This window comes from Haliotis asinina, chromosome 9 (genome assembly GCF_037392515.1).
Source record: "Haliotis asinina isolate JCU_RB_2024 chromosome 9, JCU_Hal_asi_v2, whole genome shotgun sequence".
In the NCBI taxonomy this organism is placed as follows: domain Eukaryota; kingdom Metazoa; phylum Mollusca; class Gastropoda; order Lepetellida; family Haliotidae; genus Haliotis; species Haliotis asinina.
Window position 1 is genome coordinate 49,888,844 of NC_090288.1, and position 17,590 is coordinate 49,906,433.

A 17,590-nucleotide genomic window follows, 5' to 3' on the forward strand; every position below is an offset into this window, starting at 1 on the left:
TTTGTGAATCATTTTACGACCTCCACCACAGGGGCAGTCTGTGATTCTATAGTTAAAGTATGCTGCCTGAACCTCGACGGTGTTATAACTAAGATTCATTTGTAAATACCATTTTCTGTAAAACAAGACATTGGAATTCAGTTTAACCAGAATTTTTTGTGGTGTTTATTTTCATTCTGATCGGCTGAAAAGTAGGTCTGAATAGGTTAATGAGACTTTCAGCATGATACTGACACCGAGTCGATCAGTCATTGTTTCACTCAGCACAAACAATGCAAGTACGATGTACCGCTTTTTGGTGCGACGTGGCCGGGATCGAAATCGCTGATCCGCTCTTCGGACGGACGCTTTAACCGCGACACCATGTATGTATGTATGTATGTATGTATGTATGTATGTATGTATGTATGTATGTATGTATGTATGTATGTATGTATGTATGTATGTATGTATGTATGTATGTATGTATGTATGTATGTATGTATGTATGTATGTATGTATGTATGTATGTATGTATGTATAATTAACCGAACGAAATAACTTAATTGTAGTTGAAAAGGAGCAGGCTAGGAGTTCCAGATTGGCTTCGAATAGGAATTCCTGTAGAGGAGGTATAGAAGAAAGGACTGGACAGAAGGGAAATATAGTGTGGTTTAAGGGCGATGGCTCAGGGAGTTTGAGAAATAACGTGGTTTAGGGACAATGGGAAATAGCAGGGTTCAGTTACTACGAGAGAAATCATGCGTCAAGGTACTATGGAAAGTTGTGTGGTTCAGGGACTACGAGACAGATTACCCGAATGAGCATACCTTCTGAGTGCCACCTTGAACCCCTATGACAGCGCCGTCATAGATCCAGTCAGGCAGCTCAGCAACTTTACCCAACATTGATATTAATCCGCTGACAAGACCTTTCAAACTGGGTGCTGTGGCAAATCTCATTGTACTTATTGGAGTCTCGTAAAACGAGATCTCGTGGTACGATTTGCTGAAATCGAGCTTTGCGTAGTTACTTCCGGTGTAATGAAAGTAGTACTTTCGTGAGCTGATGAAAGTCGGCTGAGGGAAGTACGTCGTGTGATAGTCGCCTCCTCCACCGTCGCGGTTGTTGGCGAAAAACGTAGCTAGGGTGCTGAGGTTTCTCCCCACCCCTGGAAGAGAAGATAACCAGTGATTAATGCTGTCGTCATGACGCCATAACGCAACAGAACCTCCCTACCTCCCTTCTGGAAACATGGCAGCAGGTGCCAGTAAAGATCCGGGTTAGAATTAATCTTTAGTAACGAATGTCTGTCGGAAGAGGCGACTAAGGGGATGGGTTAGGCTCGCTGACGTGGTTGACCGTCGTAACCCAGCTGAGTACACTGATCCGCGAAGTTTATGCTGTTGATCATTGGATTGTCTGGTCCACACTCGATTATTTACAAACCTCCATGGAGCTGGAATATTGCTCAGTGCGGCACAACAAACAAACATAACAGCAGCGGCAAGAGGCAAACAACCTCCACGTTTGTCTTCGATATCCAGATTAGTTCAATTCAATACAATTTTACCAAGAACGAGGGTAAAAATTAAGGAGTCGCATTGTTTGTTGTCTTGTTTGTTGTTTAACGACAAATTTACAACTTTATAGAGGTGGTCTGTAAGTATTAGAGTAAAGACTAGACAAACCAGGGATGAAAACCATGAGGATCGATTTACTCAGCTGGAATACAATGACACGTAGCTACGTGTGTATGAGATATATGGTATTTGTTTTTGGTGTTTTCAACTACTATCGTTACTATCTGACAGTAATTCATTAAACATTCTTGCCATATGAACAAGATTTTCATGGACTTTGATTCCTGAGGAAGTCTGGGGGATATAAGAAAGAAAGAAACAAACAAACAAAAAGAGAGAAAACCCAAACCCAATAGGACAGAGTAACTGACATACCCCCACAGGATTGTACAAATACCTTGCTCTCGTGTCCAGATGGGAAAAGAATGCCCCTTCATATTAAAGTAGGAGAACTGTTCCCCTCCGCCGTAGACTCTCTCTCCGGCTGGTGCCACCAACCTGATCCATACTTGATTGATGTTATCGCTCATACCCGTCACATCCATGTTGAAGCCGTTGCCGTCGGCGTCACCAGTGAATGCCAAGGACATCTGGGGAAGTATTGCATCAATCATGAATACGATTAAATCCCTTAGGTTAGGACATAATGGCAGCCTTGAAATAGTTCCCGCGAACAACTCGCGAGCAATGAAAATCAGCTGTAGTGAGTATAGCAATTGGGATAAGATGATATATGTCACACCAAGTCAGCGAGCCTGTCCACCCGATTCCGTTAGTACGACAAGCATGGATTACTGAAGGAAAATTCTAACCCGAATCTTCCAGGGTAGAATCAGCTGAAACACACTTGGAATGATTACTGAACTTATGAATTCATCAAAAGTTTAATTTGCTGTGTAACCCTGGTATCAATGAAATATACACAAGTCCAAACTGAAAGATGTTCATCGCAGGCAAGACCTAACACGCCTAGATAAAGCTGAGCATACTGGATCTGGCAAATCGGCCAGTCTTCGACAGTTCGTCCGCGGTTATCTCCCTTTGATCATGAAACGCATCTTCACGATGCAGACGTTCTGAGGCACCAGCACGAATGAGTGACGCTTCACTAAAGTTCCAACACTATCGCGATCTGGGGATATCGGAGATGAGTTTTAGATATTGTACTTGCCCACGTCAAGAAAAGAACCAGAAAGTAGGGCCGGCTTCTTAAATTTGTTGTTTAAGGCCACACCCAGCAAATGTTTAGACTTACTAGTCAACTTAACTTCAGTCAACTGTTCTAAACTAGTTTTGCAAAATATTCCATACTGTTTAAACGCACTGTATATACATGAACCCGTGTACTGTAAAACTAACGTAACCTTGAAAAGTGTCGTGAGTTCAATAACTGATCAAACCCAGAGAAAATTAACGAAACCCCTGGTGGCCAAAGTAATCGATTGTCACCCAAGTTCGAGTCCCTGCATGGATACAATGTCTGAAGCCCATTCGGGTGATATAGCTGATATGGCGTACTCACTCATACTTAATCTAGATGATCCAGTTCCTTCAACTGTCCGAAAAGCGTGCGCATTATTTTTTACAATCCAAACATCTACGAATTTTCCTTCACACATCTTTACCTTTTAGTGATATGACTGGGAAAAATAGACTTAAACTAGACGTATCTGTATGTTATGGTACATGGTGATGCGCGCCACTCTGTATGACGTCAAGCACGCATGCTCATTGATATTTCGTGATTCATCATGCCGAGAGTACCTGAAGACGCTGGGTTACAGGTAAGCATCGTTTCATTGATGAATAACCATATTTGGTATTTATACAAAAGAGTATACCTCACGTGAATTTATCTGAAATCACCATGAGGAAATTACAAACGATAATCTCTACATATTCAGAACGACATTGCAACTTTTCCGTGATGCAGGAAGGTTTTGTTCCTATTAAGAGCAGTCAGTACAACTGCAGGAGAGCGTGGTATGTCCAGGTAAGACAGGGCGACCTCCGTCGGCAGAGAAACAATTCGTTCAAATTCACACAGCGAAAATACATTGCTCAGTTAGGCGTTCAAACTCCAACTTGACACTTTCTGTTGATTGATTGAAATGTACAAAATGTGAATGTGTGAAAAGTTTGTTAGCACGTTCACAACTCTCTTCATGAGTACGATGTTACCTGCAGCGTACATTCCGCTGCCATGGCAATGCAACCCCTCAAAAACAGTTTATGGCACAAACGTGGTTGAAATAACAGTCAGTCATGAAGACTTGTGTCGAGAAGGAATATTTCTTGTACGCGGGTTTGTGATATGACAGTGATACGTGAGAGTTCAGTTCCCTTTGAGTCGTTGTTTAGTTGCGTTGCGGACAGTGAATTCAGAGACAAGGCCCAACACGGAACCAGTAAAGAAGGGATTAGAACCAACAGAAATGCAAAAGATGTTAGTCCGTGATTGTGTTAACTTCTGCAATGATATTTGGAGTTTAGTTCATTTCTGATCTCTTTTTTTATCCATCCACTCTTACCCCCTCCCTCTTGAATTAATTCATCCCTCCTCGTTTCTCTCTGTTGTTATCCTCCATGGAACCTTTCAAACAAAACGGATCAGCAAGAGAGTCCCAGATATATTTATTGGTAGTCTGTTGAACGGATGAAGCACGCCACCGTCAACTTATGAAACAGTGCCCAATCCGTGTACAAGTGGTTGTCCAACTTAAGATTAAATCGTTTACTGTATGTGATCCTGTGGCTGAAACAGTGCCCGATCCTTCTTCAAGTTGTTTACATTTAGATAAAATTGCCATAGGCTGCTATATAGACGTCTATTGATGACGATATAGGGCTATATATATCTACAGATTCCTATAATGTATCTCTAACTACTGCCATAGATTACTACGGACGGGTATAGATGTCTATAAATGGCCTTAGAGTGGACAATAGAGGGCTATAGATATTCATAGAGAGGACAATGGGGAGCTATAGATAGCCATAGAGAGGACAATGAGGAGCTATAGATAGCCATAGAGTGGGCAAAAGAGGTCAAAAGATGGCCATAGAGGGGACGATAGAGAGCTATAGATAGTCATAGAGAGGACAATGGAGGACTATTTATAGCCATGTGGAGGACAATAGAGGTAATGGAGGGCCATAGAGAGGACAATATAGACAACTGAGGGTCATAGAGAGGACGATATGGACAATTGAGGGTCATAGAGAGGACAATGGAGGGCTGTCGGGGCTATACATGTAGGTGACCATATATTGCCTAAGACTGCTGTAGAGTGCTAGATTGCCATTGATTGCCGTAGACTGCTATCTGTGACTAGAGGACTATAGGACACAGATTACCACAGACTTCAATAAATGGCTGTAGCGGGTTGCAGGTTGCTATGGGTTGCCACATAATGTAAATATGATCACATAACAATTTTATTTGGATTGTTATAGATATTATAGATACTATGCCATCGATTGCGCTGAATTCATACTATATTCATACGTTCAGTACGTATGCACCACCTTCCTGAAGTACAATGTGTCCATGACGCGTAAGGATGGTTATGACGAACTAATACGAGTCGTCCCTTGATTTCGTTATAACCGACGCTTACCAAACTGCGGCCCTGTATTTACTGTATTTAACTCACCCAGAAATCTGCATAGCTGAGTAGAAGGGTGTTGTTGGCTGGTGTCCACTGAAACTTGGACAGTCCGATCCTTTCGTCGATTGACTGTTTGATGTGGAAATTTCCCAGAAACTCGTTGAATACTGTCGTCACCTTCCCAACATAGACACAGGGCGAGTCGGGGCTCTGCTGCAGCAACTGTAAGACATGTACGAAGGCAGGGTTAGAAACGGTTTGCATGACACCCATGACTTAGTTTCGTGTCTCCCCGCCTTGAATATCATACAGCCTTATCTGTACTATTGTTTTGTACGCGGTCATTGATCAAAATGTTCCCCCAGCTGAAAATGGGTACCCGGTGGGATAAGTCATGTGACTATAACCTTATAGCGCCTAACAGGCAGCTTGGGTTATCTGGGGTAATAATGTGTTGATACACCTTCAGGATGATTTCATGGGATGGAGACAATACCTTCAAGGCAATATAATTGTCATTATTATTATTAGTATTTACGATGCATGAAGAACATACATACAGATTTGTTGACATAAGACGTCTGCTATACAAATCATAAACATAGCTTGAGCATTTAACCCTTTTGTATCATATATTTATATGTGTCTCGAAGAGACAATGACGTACACTTTAAGCGGCAACATCCATGCATTTGACAATTTTAACGGTATTACGCGATTTGACAATATTAAACATGAAACAGTGGGAGCAGTCGTGTCAGTTGGCGTTCACAGGTGAGACCTGCTATTGTTACTCTGCCTGGAGTATGGAGTATTACATGTACACGTCCAACACACGCATGGATGCACGGATGCACGGGTGCACGGATGCACGCACGCACGCACACAAACCTCCGTACACTCATCCACTCACCCACAAACGCGCACAAACCTGAATACACACAAGTTCAGGCGTTTCTACATACGCACATAAACCCGAATACACCCATTTTCACACGCATCCCCAAAACCTCCACACACAAACATGCACGCACGCACGCACACTTGTTATTCTGTTTCAGCCACCATACACGATTCCCGACTGAATAATTAAATATAAAGTGCAACATCTGTTTGCCTATAACAAAACCTGACATACAAAACGGACGCTATATGCTTACCATCAGGCCCTTTAGGGCTACACTGAAGGAACCTCCACTTTGTGTAAAATTAAACCCACTTGTTTGACTGGCAAGCATCAGCAGCACAAGGGCTTTCAACATCATCGTGTTTGATGTAGCTGAAATAGAGACACGTTGTGTTTAAACCATGGTGTTTGAAACGCATGAAGTTACGAAACAAAATTTTCCACAAACGTAAAGCAGTATATACCGTCAGTGCAAGAGAATACACTGTCTACACTGTAAACAAATTTTGGCCCGTGTAAAGGAAAAAAAAACAGCTGTGAAAATTACATGACTTGATCACTGAAATTCCGGGTGTTCGCGAAGGGTAAACATGTCCTGCGCTATCGGTAACACCGCCATTTACAGAATTTGCCAAAAACAAATGGTCAACAGTCTTTAATTATACAAAACAGGGTGATTACATTCAGTTTAGCAATAGTCCAGCAATACCCCACAAGGGATCACCGGAAATAATAGGATAATTTGAAATTACGACTCTGTGGAGAAGTAAGGAGTTAAGTGTTCACAAGTCAAGGAAAACGTAAGATATATTTGTTGTGGCAACACATTGGAAATCTCTCAGTTCCTGAAATAGAAATTCGTATTTCTATCACCAGGGGCTAAGGTTATCATAACTATGCACAAAAATATAATATGAATTTTGCCTGCTGCAAAACGCAGAAATATGCCTAATTTATATTCATTTGTCATTGATGTGAGTTTTATTTTTATAAGAAATGCATGTAATTTGCAGAAATCATGTTTTGCTATCTTTAAACGTTTATATGAGAAGAGCTTTATTCCCTAAGTAGATTGTCATTTCACTTCTATAGCGACATAGGCAACATCAAGGAGAAATATAAACAAAAAACCTATTTGCATTGCCAACAGGGATCTTTGCTTGGAAGCAGAATTCATACTATATATATGCTATATAATTCCCAACAAAATAGTGATATTTTGGACACGAAAAGCAGTGTGAAGTCCGTTTCTGGGGTGCCGCTGCCGTGATACTACTGGAATATTGCTAAAGTCGGCGTAAAACTAAACTCACTCACTCACTCACTCCGACTCGAACACATCCCCTGTTAACCGTCACAATCAAGTATAAATGCACGAGTTTGAACATAAAATATCAGGTTTTTTTCACTAATATATAAAATGAACATGTGAAATAAATGAGCAAACGATACCTGCTTCCACCGGCAAGCAATGAATTCGTGAAAGAAATTACCAAAATACATGTATACCTCACTCCACCTGCAACAGTGACTTCGTTGAACAAATCAGCAAGGTATAACTCACCTTCTTACTATGATTTCGTGAAACAAATGAGCTCATAAGCTATCACATCTAATAAATCTTATCAGCATTGTATACTTTGTACTCCTTCAGCTAGCCTTGCTTCTTCAAGTTGTTCTGTGTCAGTCATCAATATCCAGTGTTACTGTTAAAAGCTTTCACCCATACCCACGTGTTGTGTTTGTTAATCCCTGTTAGTATACCTAACTTCATACAGCGATGTAGTACTTGAGAATCCTATAAGCATCTTTACCGAATCGTCTTTTTAGAATAAAGAACCTGTCATCAGTAAAAGAATTTCGGTGGGAAATCGTAATACTAGCAGCTTTTTTGTAACATACTGAAGTATACACAAGGAACTTAATTATACACCCCGTGTATTTTTGCAACAACACGTACTTTGAGCTTCTCCTGGAGACAACTATGAAGTTTTTTCTACCCTTATGACCCTTTGACAAATGAAATACGACAAAATGACTGGAATCCATGCTCACTGTATGTTTATAAAGGCTCATTAAAACACTGATTTATATTCAAAACCATGTCAGCACAATTATGTCCCTGGAATGTTTGATGTTGAATTATTGGTGAATTTGAACATTCACAATGTCATATTGCGTGTCATACACGATTCAAAATTAATGACGAGTGCAACCTCCATGGGACTACGTGACAGCCAGGACTTTCATCTCCATGCCCCCTGACAGCCTCTTGATGATCTGTAGGGGCAGTATATGCCGTTCCTCGTGTATGGCGGCTTCCAACTGGACCAGGTTCTGTACAGGATAATCCCTTTGTTGCACACAATGACCAAGCATGTCCAAGACATGCTCCACACGGTTAAACTCGGAATTCAGTCAATAATGATTTATACGAGGGGTGCATATCTAAGTTCTTTGAGTATAGTAGTGGATCATACCCGTGAACATGTGGATTAGAAATGGCCTTCAGCAACCTACGCTTGTCGTAAGAGGCGACTGATGGGATCGGGTAGTCAGGTTCACTGGCTTGGTTGACGTATGTGGGTGAGCTGGCTAAAGTGCCAGGCTAGTGATCCAGCGAGGTTCAAGTTTCGGGATCGAGCCCACCTATGACCGGGTGTAAAAACCGTGGAGTTAACTTTGTGTGCAGACTCTTTCAGTGTTGTCACAACCCCTAGTGTACAGTACTACACAACCCTGTGCACTTAAAAGAACCCACGAATCCGTTGGTATATGACCAGATGGTGGCCACATGAACACGTGCAGCAACGTGCAGTAAACTTGGACAAACTGCTGTGACTATGTATCCCAGTCCACCCAGCTGTCAACTGGGTACCTCGTTAGAATGAGAGAGCCACAATATACTCGGTGCGCCTAGTGGCAGCAAGGGTTGTATACTCCCCAGGGAGTTGATATCGAAATACTATGTGCTGTTGAGATTGAAAAATACCAGCGCCTTGAGCGTGCACTAGTGCGTGGATATGTGCGCTATATAAATATCCTATATCTATATCTATATCTATCTATATGTCATCGCAATTGCGTCTATCGATGATCATGCTGTTGATAACTGGATAGTTTGTAGTCAAGACTCAATTAAGTATCTACAGACCACCGCCGTATAGTTGGATTAGTGCTGCGTGCGGCGTTTAGCAACAAACCAAACCTGTATAGAGTTGTGTTAAGTTCAGCAAGAACCGTACGCGTACTCGTCAACTGACACAATCCATGAGCTGTAGAGGTTCACGTTTAATCCATTGTTTTACATACCAATTACCATTGTTTGAAAATCTATCTATTTATCAGTGATGTGTCAATAGCCATCACTGTCAATAATATCTATATTATCTAATGATACGTGTTTTGGTTTCCTACGAGTAGGACAAGAGAAGAGACGAGCTTACACTAGTGGAGGACAATGTTCTTTACAAAGCGATGGCTACCGTACCTGCTCAGAGACTTTGACATCGGATTCTAAAATTCCTTTGCAGTAATGAGGGATGAACAGGACATTGGCTCGTTATGTAGTCCTGAGATCTTAACAGTTGTTACTAACAGTGAAGGTGTTATGTCTTTAGGAGAGCACATATTGATGGTTCACGCAATCTGGGTTGGTCGACTGCAGATTGGTTGTTGTAAAACTGTGAATGCAAGTTGAACTGAATATCAGAAGAGAAAAGAGTCTGTGTGTGTGTTTGTACGTATGTGTCTCCGTTTATATATTTCTGTGCGTGTGCGACAGGTAGCAACTGATTTTTAACCTTCTATCATAAAAATGTCGTCAAATGGTTTAATTTGAAGCTTTAAGTGTAGCAATGACTTGATATAATTAAAATCTGACAATCTGACTTCCCCCACTTTGACAATCCCTGTCCCAGACTCTCCAGACATTGGTATTCCAGTTTACGTCTGTTAAAATATAATTCAATAAGCTCTTTCCAACAAGGTTTAAAATCGCCGTGGGCTTGGTAATTGTTACACAGCCTCAGCATAACCTTAAAGCCTCCTTTCCGGTAGACATGGAGGATATATTGATATAGCCTCCTAGTACTGGTTCCCATGTCCTTTACAGGTAGACAATTGACTTGCATGTGCATGTATTTCTGACATGTCTTATTCAACACTTGAATCACTATCTGAAAGTAATTTAGCAATACGTTCTTATTATGGGTTCGGAATCGTCCAATGGATTCTGCATCAGTAGAGGTTTCTAGTGACTGAGGAAACTATTTCTTCGATCTTGGTACCATGAAACCAAATATCTAGCCGCGAGATTCTGCTCTACGGACAAACGTCCCATCCCTTGACCACAGAAAGTTTCTTGGTTCTTTGTCTTTAGCAGCATTCAGCAATGTATGATCAAATGATTGACAACATGGCCACCGTTGTTCGCAACTGTGATACGATGAGATGTTTCAACCAAGTCACAGACAATCATGGGCTACTGAATAATCCCACTACGACATGTAAATGTAAACAGTTTCTCCTTACATCGAAGACTGTCACACGCGGTGTTGCCGGTGTTTGCCGAACAGGTTTCAATCACAAGTTGTACGCAGTGTATTCGTATAAAACTCCCAAGAGACAATGGCATTGTATATACAGTAAATTGAGTAAATTATGTGGTGGCTTCCCCGAGTGCTGATTGTTAGTATTAACGAGGAAAATGTATTATGTATTTTTGGAGAAGTGGGGTTTGAAAAAGTGCTGCTTCATTTACCCTTTTGTAGTTAAAGGTGTCATACAAATGTGAGTTTGAATGTTTGACCCTGTCAGTCATATCTCACCCATATGACACACCCATTAAACCATGGCTCCTATATGCGACAACAGTCACATGCCACCAGGGTCACAGAGGAGCACTTATAGAACGAGGTCAGGCGAACCGTACCGGCATGTACAAACACAAGTGTCAATATTACGTGCGTCTAAGATGCATATAGCTAACCCTTGTGTAACTACACGTATATGTATCTTGTAACGGTATACTATTGACCTCAAGATGTAATCCTATTCTCGCATGCCTCTGGCATAAATTCAACTTGAAGATATTTCAAAGGACACATCAGACACAAAGAGAGTGGTAATAACTCAACTCCGCACGTGTTAAACACGCAACGTCGATTAACGTGTGACGTAGGTAGTGGCGTTAATGAGATAAGAACAAAAAAATGAAAACCAGCAGGTTATGTTTTCAAGTAATGAGTGCGTTACGTTTTACCCCGCTTTTAATAATATTCCAACAATATCGGGGCGGGGTGCCAGAAATAGGCTTTACACATTTACATTCTACCCATATGGGGAATCGAACTCAGGTCTTCGGTGTGATGTGCGAACGCTTTAACCAATAGACTACCCGAAAGCCCATTCAGTTAGTGAACGACTCAACACCTTGCGATTTTCCCTGTACAATACACTACAGTATGTTTTTATCACAGTGGTGTAATACATATATGTTTTGAGTAATATATTACAGCACTGTGGATATGTTTCAATGCGGCGAGAGATATATGCACAAGATATGTTTATGGAATAACATAACATATGTAATATATATGTACATAAGAAATAATCAAGATCAGCACCTATGAAACATCATATGCTTGTGGAACATGACACATTATCTGTGCTATAGTATGGGATACATCAGCCTTGTCGTACAGGGCAAATACAATGTCGATATGACGTTAAATTCTATATCACTCACCCGTCATGTCGGGCTTCTTGTCGTCCCAGACAAAAACATTAATACATGTATTAACACGTGTTGATATCTGTCAGTCATCCGACGAGAGGGACAGCTGACAGTTGAATATACTTGATGCGTTAAGCGTGATATACGTGATGCGTGTTATACACTGATGAGGTTAAACTGGGTTGTATATATACATATATATTGATAGGCTATGCATAATATAAAGGCAGTGATCCATGTTGAGAAATTATTGGCAATGTGGTCTAATGCTCCTATGTATTTACTGCTCACATGTTTGCATATATCTAATAATTGTGTGTCACACAAACACACACGCACGCGCTCGCATACACACACATTGTCGGTGTTCCATGTAAAATTATTATTGACAATAATTGTTGACAGCTCACATATGTATTACACACACACACACACACACACACACACACACACACACACACACACACACACACACACACACATGGATATGTCTCAGATAGATTGACTGTCGTGGATAAATAAACGCTTTGTGCAGGAACGGTAAAAGTAAAATTTAGGTCACACGTCAACAAGAGCCAGTAATTCAAAAATTCAATATAACTGAATGTTAGTATTGGTTTCTGTAAATGATCATGACAGGCTGACCAGTTATTGAAATCGTCAAGACTTCACAATGGGGAAAACCCCGAGTTGGCGTTAAGTCAGGCGATTACCTCCCTTTCATACTGACTGTGACGAACATATATTACAGAACATGGTTGCAGTAGCTCATTCGGGCCAAACCTTCACACGTATTAAGTATCGACACTTCTGACTGGTAATGGTATATTGTGTAAGGAAAGCTGTGTTAAATGGCCTTCACCAGTTCACCTTCGCCACAACAAACGATCATTTAAACCAGTATGCAATCCTATTGCGAACCTCGCTTATCCGGAGTCTCGTTTACTCATATGTTGTACGGATAAACGAAAAATTCGAGCTATCTGATTCTCAGCAGTTACCTGCTACAGTTGTATGCAACATTATATACTTTGCATGCAGGTGCACCGATGTACTGAATCCAGTTAACATATCTATACAATACGATTTCGAAAGTCTGTTGAATGGCATAACATTCTAGCAAAGCAGTGACTCACCTGGCTCCGGGTCACGTCAATGTTCAGTGTCACACGCAATGTCAAGGAGTATCCTATATGAGCTGATTCCGGAGAGGGAGACGAATCTAGAGTAAATGGCCATATCACTTCTTATCAAATGGGTCAGCTGTCAGTGGTCAAGGTGTACTACTAGCTATATATGTGTTAACAAACGATCATTAAAACTCAGAAAGCACTTTGTTTTGTCACTATCCGTCGGGCGGTGCAGTAATTTGAAAGTAGAACACCTGTGGCGAACTGGTTCAAGGTAAAACACTTCGTGTCTTTGTGAGGGACGGCGAGGTAGCATAGTGGTTAAGGCGTTCGCTGGTCACGCTGAAGACACGGGTTCGATTCCCATATGGGATCAACGCGTGAAGCCCATTTCTGATGTCGCCCTCCTGATAGGGCTAAAATATTGCTGAAAGCGACGTAAAACTCACTAGCCAACCGTCAGATACTGACACGTTAAAAGTTGCTAAAACATTTAATAAGGGTCAGATTTAAAATACTGTTTTTGTCAATATGTACGTAAAGTATGAAGACTCGTTTACTTGAGGATCACTAACCTACTAAACATACTACATCGTTCCTTCTAATGATGGACTTTGGATTTTGGATATCCTCCAATGTATCGTGTTCAATATCTTATCGCGACCTGACTTTCGACCTGTCGGGCGTATCATGCCAAAGGCTAAAGGTATATTCCTACTATACATCAGGAAAACAATAAACTGGCCTATGGTACATTATACCGTCAATGGCGCGCATTAGTGTTGCCTTGTGGCTATAACTCACGCTGACTACTAACGCTGTGAAGCCTAGTTCTTGTTTCCATCACCGTCATATATTTATGAAAGCAGCGTAAAACTATTGTCGCTCTATAACTGCTTTAAACTGGGGACCAAAATGCAATCCTACCTTTGGATACTAAAAACCTGCTTCTGTCAGTGGGGCGCTATGTCAATGTTCTTTGTGATTCTGCAAACTGCTTCTGTCTGAAGGACATGGTGTAATTGTTCTTTTGGATACTAAAACTACCTCTGTGAGCTCGTCAAGGGTAGGTCAAGGATGTGTTTGCAGAAATTCTGCCTTTTCCATGTTGACCTCTCTTTTGCTTTTTGTGACCCTATGACAGAAACTCTGTGACCCTGTGATATATGGTCCATTTAACTGGAAATCGTTGAAATCTCAAGACGAGGTTCTAATACTAGAAAAGTTTGGCGGTCTCTCATGGAATTGACATTATATCAGTCTCATTTTACGTTACAGAACTACGCTGAATAAGAATAAAATGCATAACAGGTGTAAGCAGTGAGTCAGATGCATTGTGAAACATTTTACGACCCCATCAAACAGAGTCAGTCTGTGACGTCTCATTTAAGGTCAAACTGCCTACACCTTTCCATAAAACATAGAAATACGGTTTCAATAAAGTTTAAAATCAAACTTCACTTCACTTGTAAATACCATGTTCGTATAAAACAAGGGACTGGAATCCAGTGTAACCAGAGTTGTTTGCAATGTCTATTCGGGTCGGCTGAAAACGTGGTGATTATCTGAATAAGTAAATCAGACTCATGTTTCGGTTTGGTTAGAAGTTCCACCTATCGTGTCCCCTATGACAAAAGCTCCATCTACCGTGTCCCCTATGACAGAAGCTCCACCTATCGTGTCCCCTATGACAGAAGCTCCACCTAACGTGTCCCCTATGACAGAAGCTCAGCCTATCGTGTACCCAATGTCAGAAGCTCCACCTATCGTGTCTCCTATGACAGAAGCTCAGCCTATCGTGTACCCAATGTCAGAAGCTCCACCTATCATGTCTCCTATGACAGAAGCTCCACCTATCATGTCCCCTATGACAGAAGCACCACCTACCATGTCCCCTATGACAGAAGCTCCACCTATCGTGTACCCAATGTCAGAAGCTCCACCTATCGTGTCTCCTATGACAGAAGCTCCACCTATCATGTCCCCTAAGACAGAAGCTCCACCTATCGTGTCTCCTATGACAGAAGCTCGGCCTATCGTGTCCCCTATGACAGAAGCTCCACCTATCGTGTACCCAATGTCAGAAGCTCCACCTATCATGTCCCCTATGACAGAAGCTCCACCTATCGCGTACCCAATGTCAGAAGCTCCACCTATCATGACAGAAGCTCCACCTATCGTGTACCCAATGTCCGAAGCTCAGCCTCTCGTGTCTCCCATGACAGAAGCTCCACATATTATGTCCCCATGACAGAAGCTCCACCTATCATGTCCCCGATGAGAGAAGCTCCACCTATCGTGTCCCCATGACAGAAGCTCCACCTATCGTGTCCCCTGTAGCAGAATGCCTATTTCTTCCCCATGAGACCTACCGAACGCACACATGTGCTGTGATTTTCAAGCTGCACCCACCCGTGACACTGTTTGAAACTCCCGATAACACATGGACTGGCACTGAGAACTAGACACGAACAAAGATGTTCAATCATTGCATTGCATCATATCAATAATTTGGGATGACAACCCCTTTATATGATTTTACGTCTTAAACTACAAACAGCGTACATCTAATTTTCCTCACACACAAACATTAAAATACTTCCAACTGTGTCTGAGAAGACTTCGCCTAAAGGTACACACACGACCAGTATCACTGACTCTAAACCCCAAACGGGCCCTAAACTTCGATATAACGCCAGGGCATTGGCAAGCTTCGAAACTCACCTTTGTTGATTAATTCTGTGACTTTAGTACTATCTTTTGATGCATAGTACTAATGCTCTGCCATTAGGAACATTAAGATAGACGATTAGGTGAGATGTGACAGTATAACGGGGTAACTTTGCGCACAAGCTATACGGATAAGCCGTGTGACGTCATGTCCTTCGACAGCTGTAACACCTACCTGTGCGCTGACAGATATTCCGAGCTTGAGGAAGGATATCTGTCGATGTCGATCGCTCTCGTAACACATATGCCGCGGTTGTCAGTTCCACTAGCATCTGTCAGCATGTCGCATGTGGAGAGCACTTGTTGATGGCATGTGCACATATGGAACAATAAAACTCAAAGATGATCTCCTTCACGTCCACGTTCTGAGAAAAAAGCTGTCTCTATGACCTGGTTTCCGTGTTAGGCGTTGTGCATAGTCAATGACCTCGCGCAAATATGAATTGAATGTGCTTCGACACAGTGGCTGGCGATTAATAATAATTCAGATAAAGGGATATACATACGTCAAATCTGTCTCTCTTTCTCTCTCTCTCTCTCTCTCTCTCTCTCTCTCTCTCTCTCTCACACACACACACACACAAGCACAAAGAACTGTGTCTTATCAAGGTAAGCGTTATGGGTTTCAGATAAATGTCTCGATCGTTGTTACTAAAACATATATACAGTGAGCTACATCACTTTGATTTCACTCTCCCACTCTCTCCAAAGTGAATTTCCGCGATATAAGCGCGACTCCGCTCATTCCATCTACCAGAGTATCAAATTAACTGTTTTGCGTCATATATACGATTTAAAAATTATAACAGAGCTGTAATGAGGAGAACACATGTAACTAATGAATACAGCATTCACGACATGAACATATCAGATGGTATTTGTGTTCATATAGGGTTCCATATTCGAACTTACAATAAACTAGGGTTATAACTATAATTTAACAATGACTAACTCACCTTTGTTATAACTCTAGCTCGCACGAATTCGACTAAGATGTACAGAATATAGTAAAATTAAAATACAGTAAAATTCATTTTTAAACAATACGTTATATCCGTCTGTTCGTTTTAAAGGTACTTTATTGTATAATTTCCACATGGTCATTTTCAGAGTAAGTGAGTGAGTTTAGTTTTCAGCCGCTTTTAGCAATATTACTGTAACATCACGGCGGGGGACACCAGAAAATAGGCTTCACACATTGTACCCATTGAACCCGATCTTCGGCGTGACGGGCGAACACTTTAACCACTAGGCTACCATACCGCCCCTGTTGGTACGAGTGACGATGGGTAGCTTTAACACAGAACACGGTTATCTGTAAATATTATCTACAATAATGAAATGAGCTTCACATGTTGTGCCAATTAAACTTGGACGGAAAATAGGTAGCTTTCGCAAGTGAAATCCTAGAGGTTTTGCTTAGGTTCCTTTTTCTCAGTGTTGCATCGGGTCTCCTCCGTATCTAACACTATAATCGACTGACCGACCTTGTAGCTGGAAATAAACTACTAATAGCTGTTGTCTTCTTTCACTGCAGACAACCTAAGTGGAAATCAAGAACTATAACCTAATACACAGAGCGTGGTACAAGGGTATAGTTAAAGCTTCCACTCGATTGTTCGGCACTCAGGAGAGTTCTTTCAAACTGTTTAAGAGGCTGCGAGCCTCACTCATCTACATTGCCAGCTGCCTATTTGGATGCATGGTGAACTACCAACGTGTACTGTATCTGTTTATTGTTGATCGTAACTAAATTACACTGCATTACGCCAGTTAAAGTATTCGCAAACTATACAGGGGCTATAGGTAGCCCAGTGGTTACAACGTCCGCCCGTCACGCCGAAGACCCGGGTTTGATCCCTATGTAGACAAGGTGTGAAACCCATTTCTGTTGTACCGTGACAGTTCTGGAT

At 41.5% G+C, this 17,590-nt stretch overlaps 1 protein-coding gene across 3 annotated transcripts in view; it reads right to left on the bottom strand.

Moving 5' to 3' along the window:
• The window catches only part of LOC137295609 (sulfoquinovosidase-like), a 23,223-nt gene extending 7,229 nt beyond the window's left edge, over positions 1-15,994 (bottom strand). Inside the window, exons 1-5 of one of the 3 annotated variants that reach the window (XM_067827047.1) lie at positions 12,954-13,218; positions 6,334-6,452; positions 5,219-5,395; positions 1,960-2,152; positions 810-1,150 (exon numbers count right to left, since the gene is read on the bottom strand). In XM_067827047.1, the coding sequence (XP_067683148.1) occupies positions 810-1,150; positions 1,960-2,152; positions 5,219-5,395; positions 6,334-6,438 (816 nt within the window). In that variant the 5' untranslated portion in view covers positions 6,439-6,452; positions 12,954-13,218. Of the gene's footprint in view, positions 1-809; positions 1,151-1,959; positions 2,153-5,218; positions 5,396-6,333; positions 6,453-7,644; positions 7,673-12,953; positions 13,219-15,852 lie in introns of those variants that run through there. The other 2 variants (XM_067827046.1, XM_067827048.1) reach the window with 2 other exon arrangements.
• Positions 15,995-17,590: the final 1,596 nt, after the last annotated feature.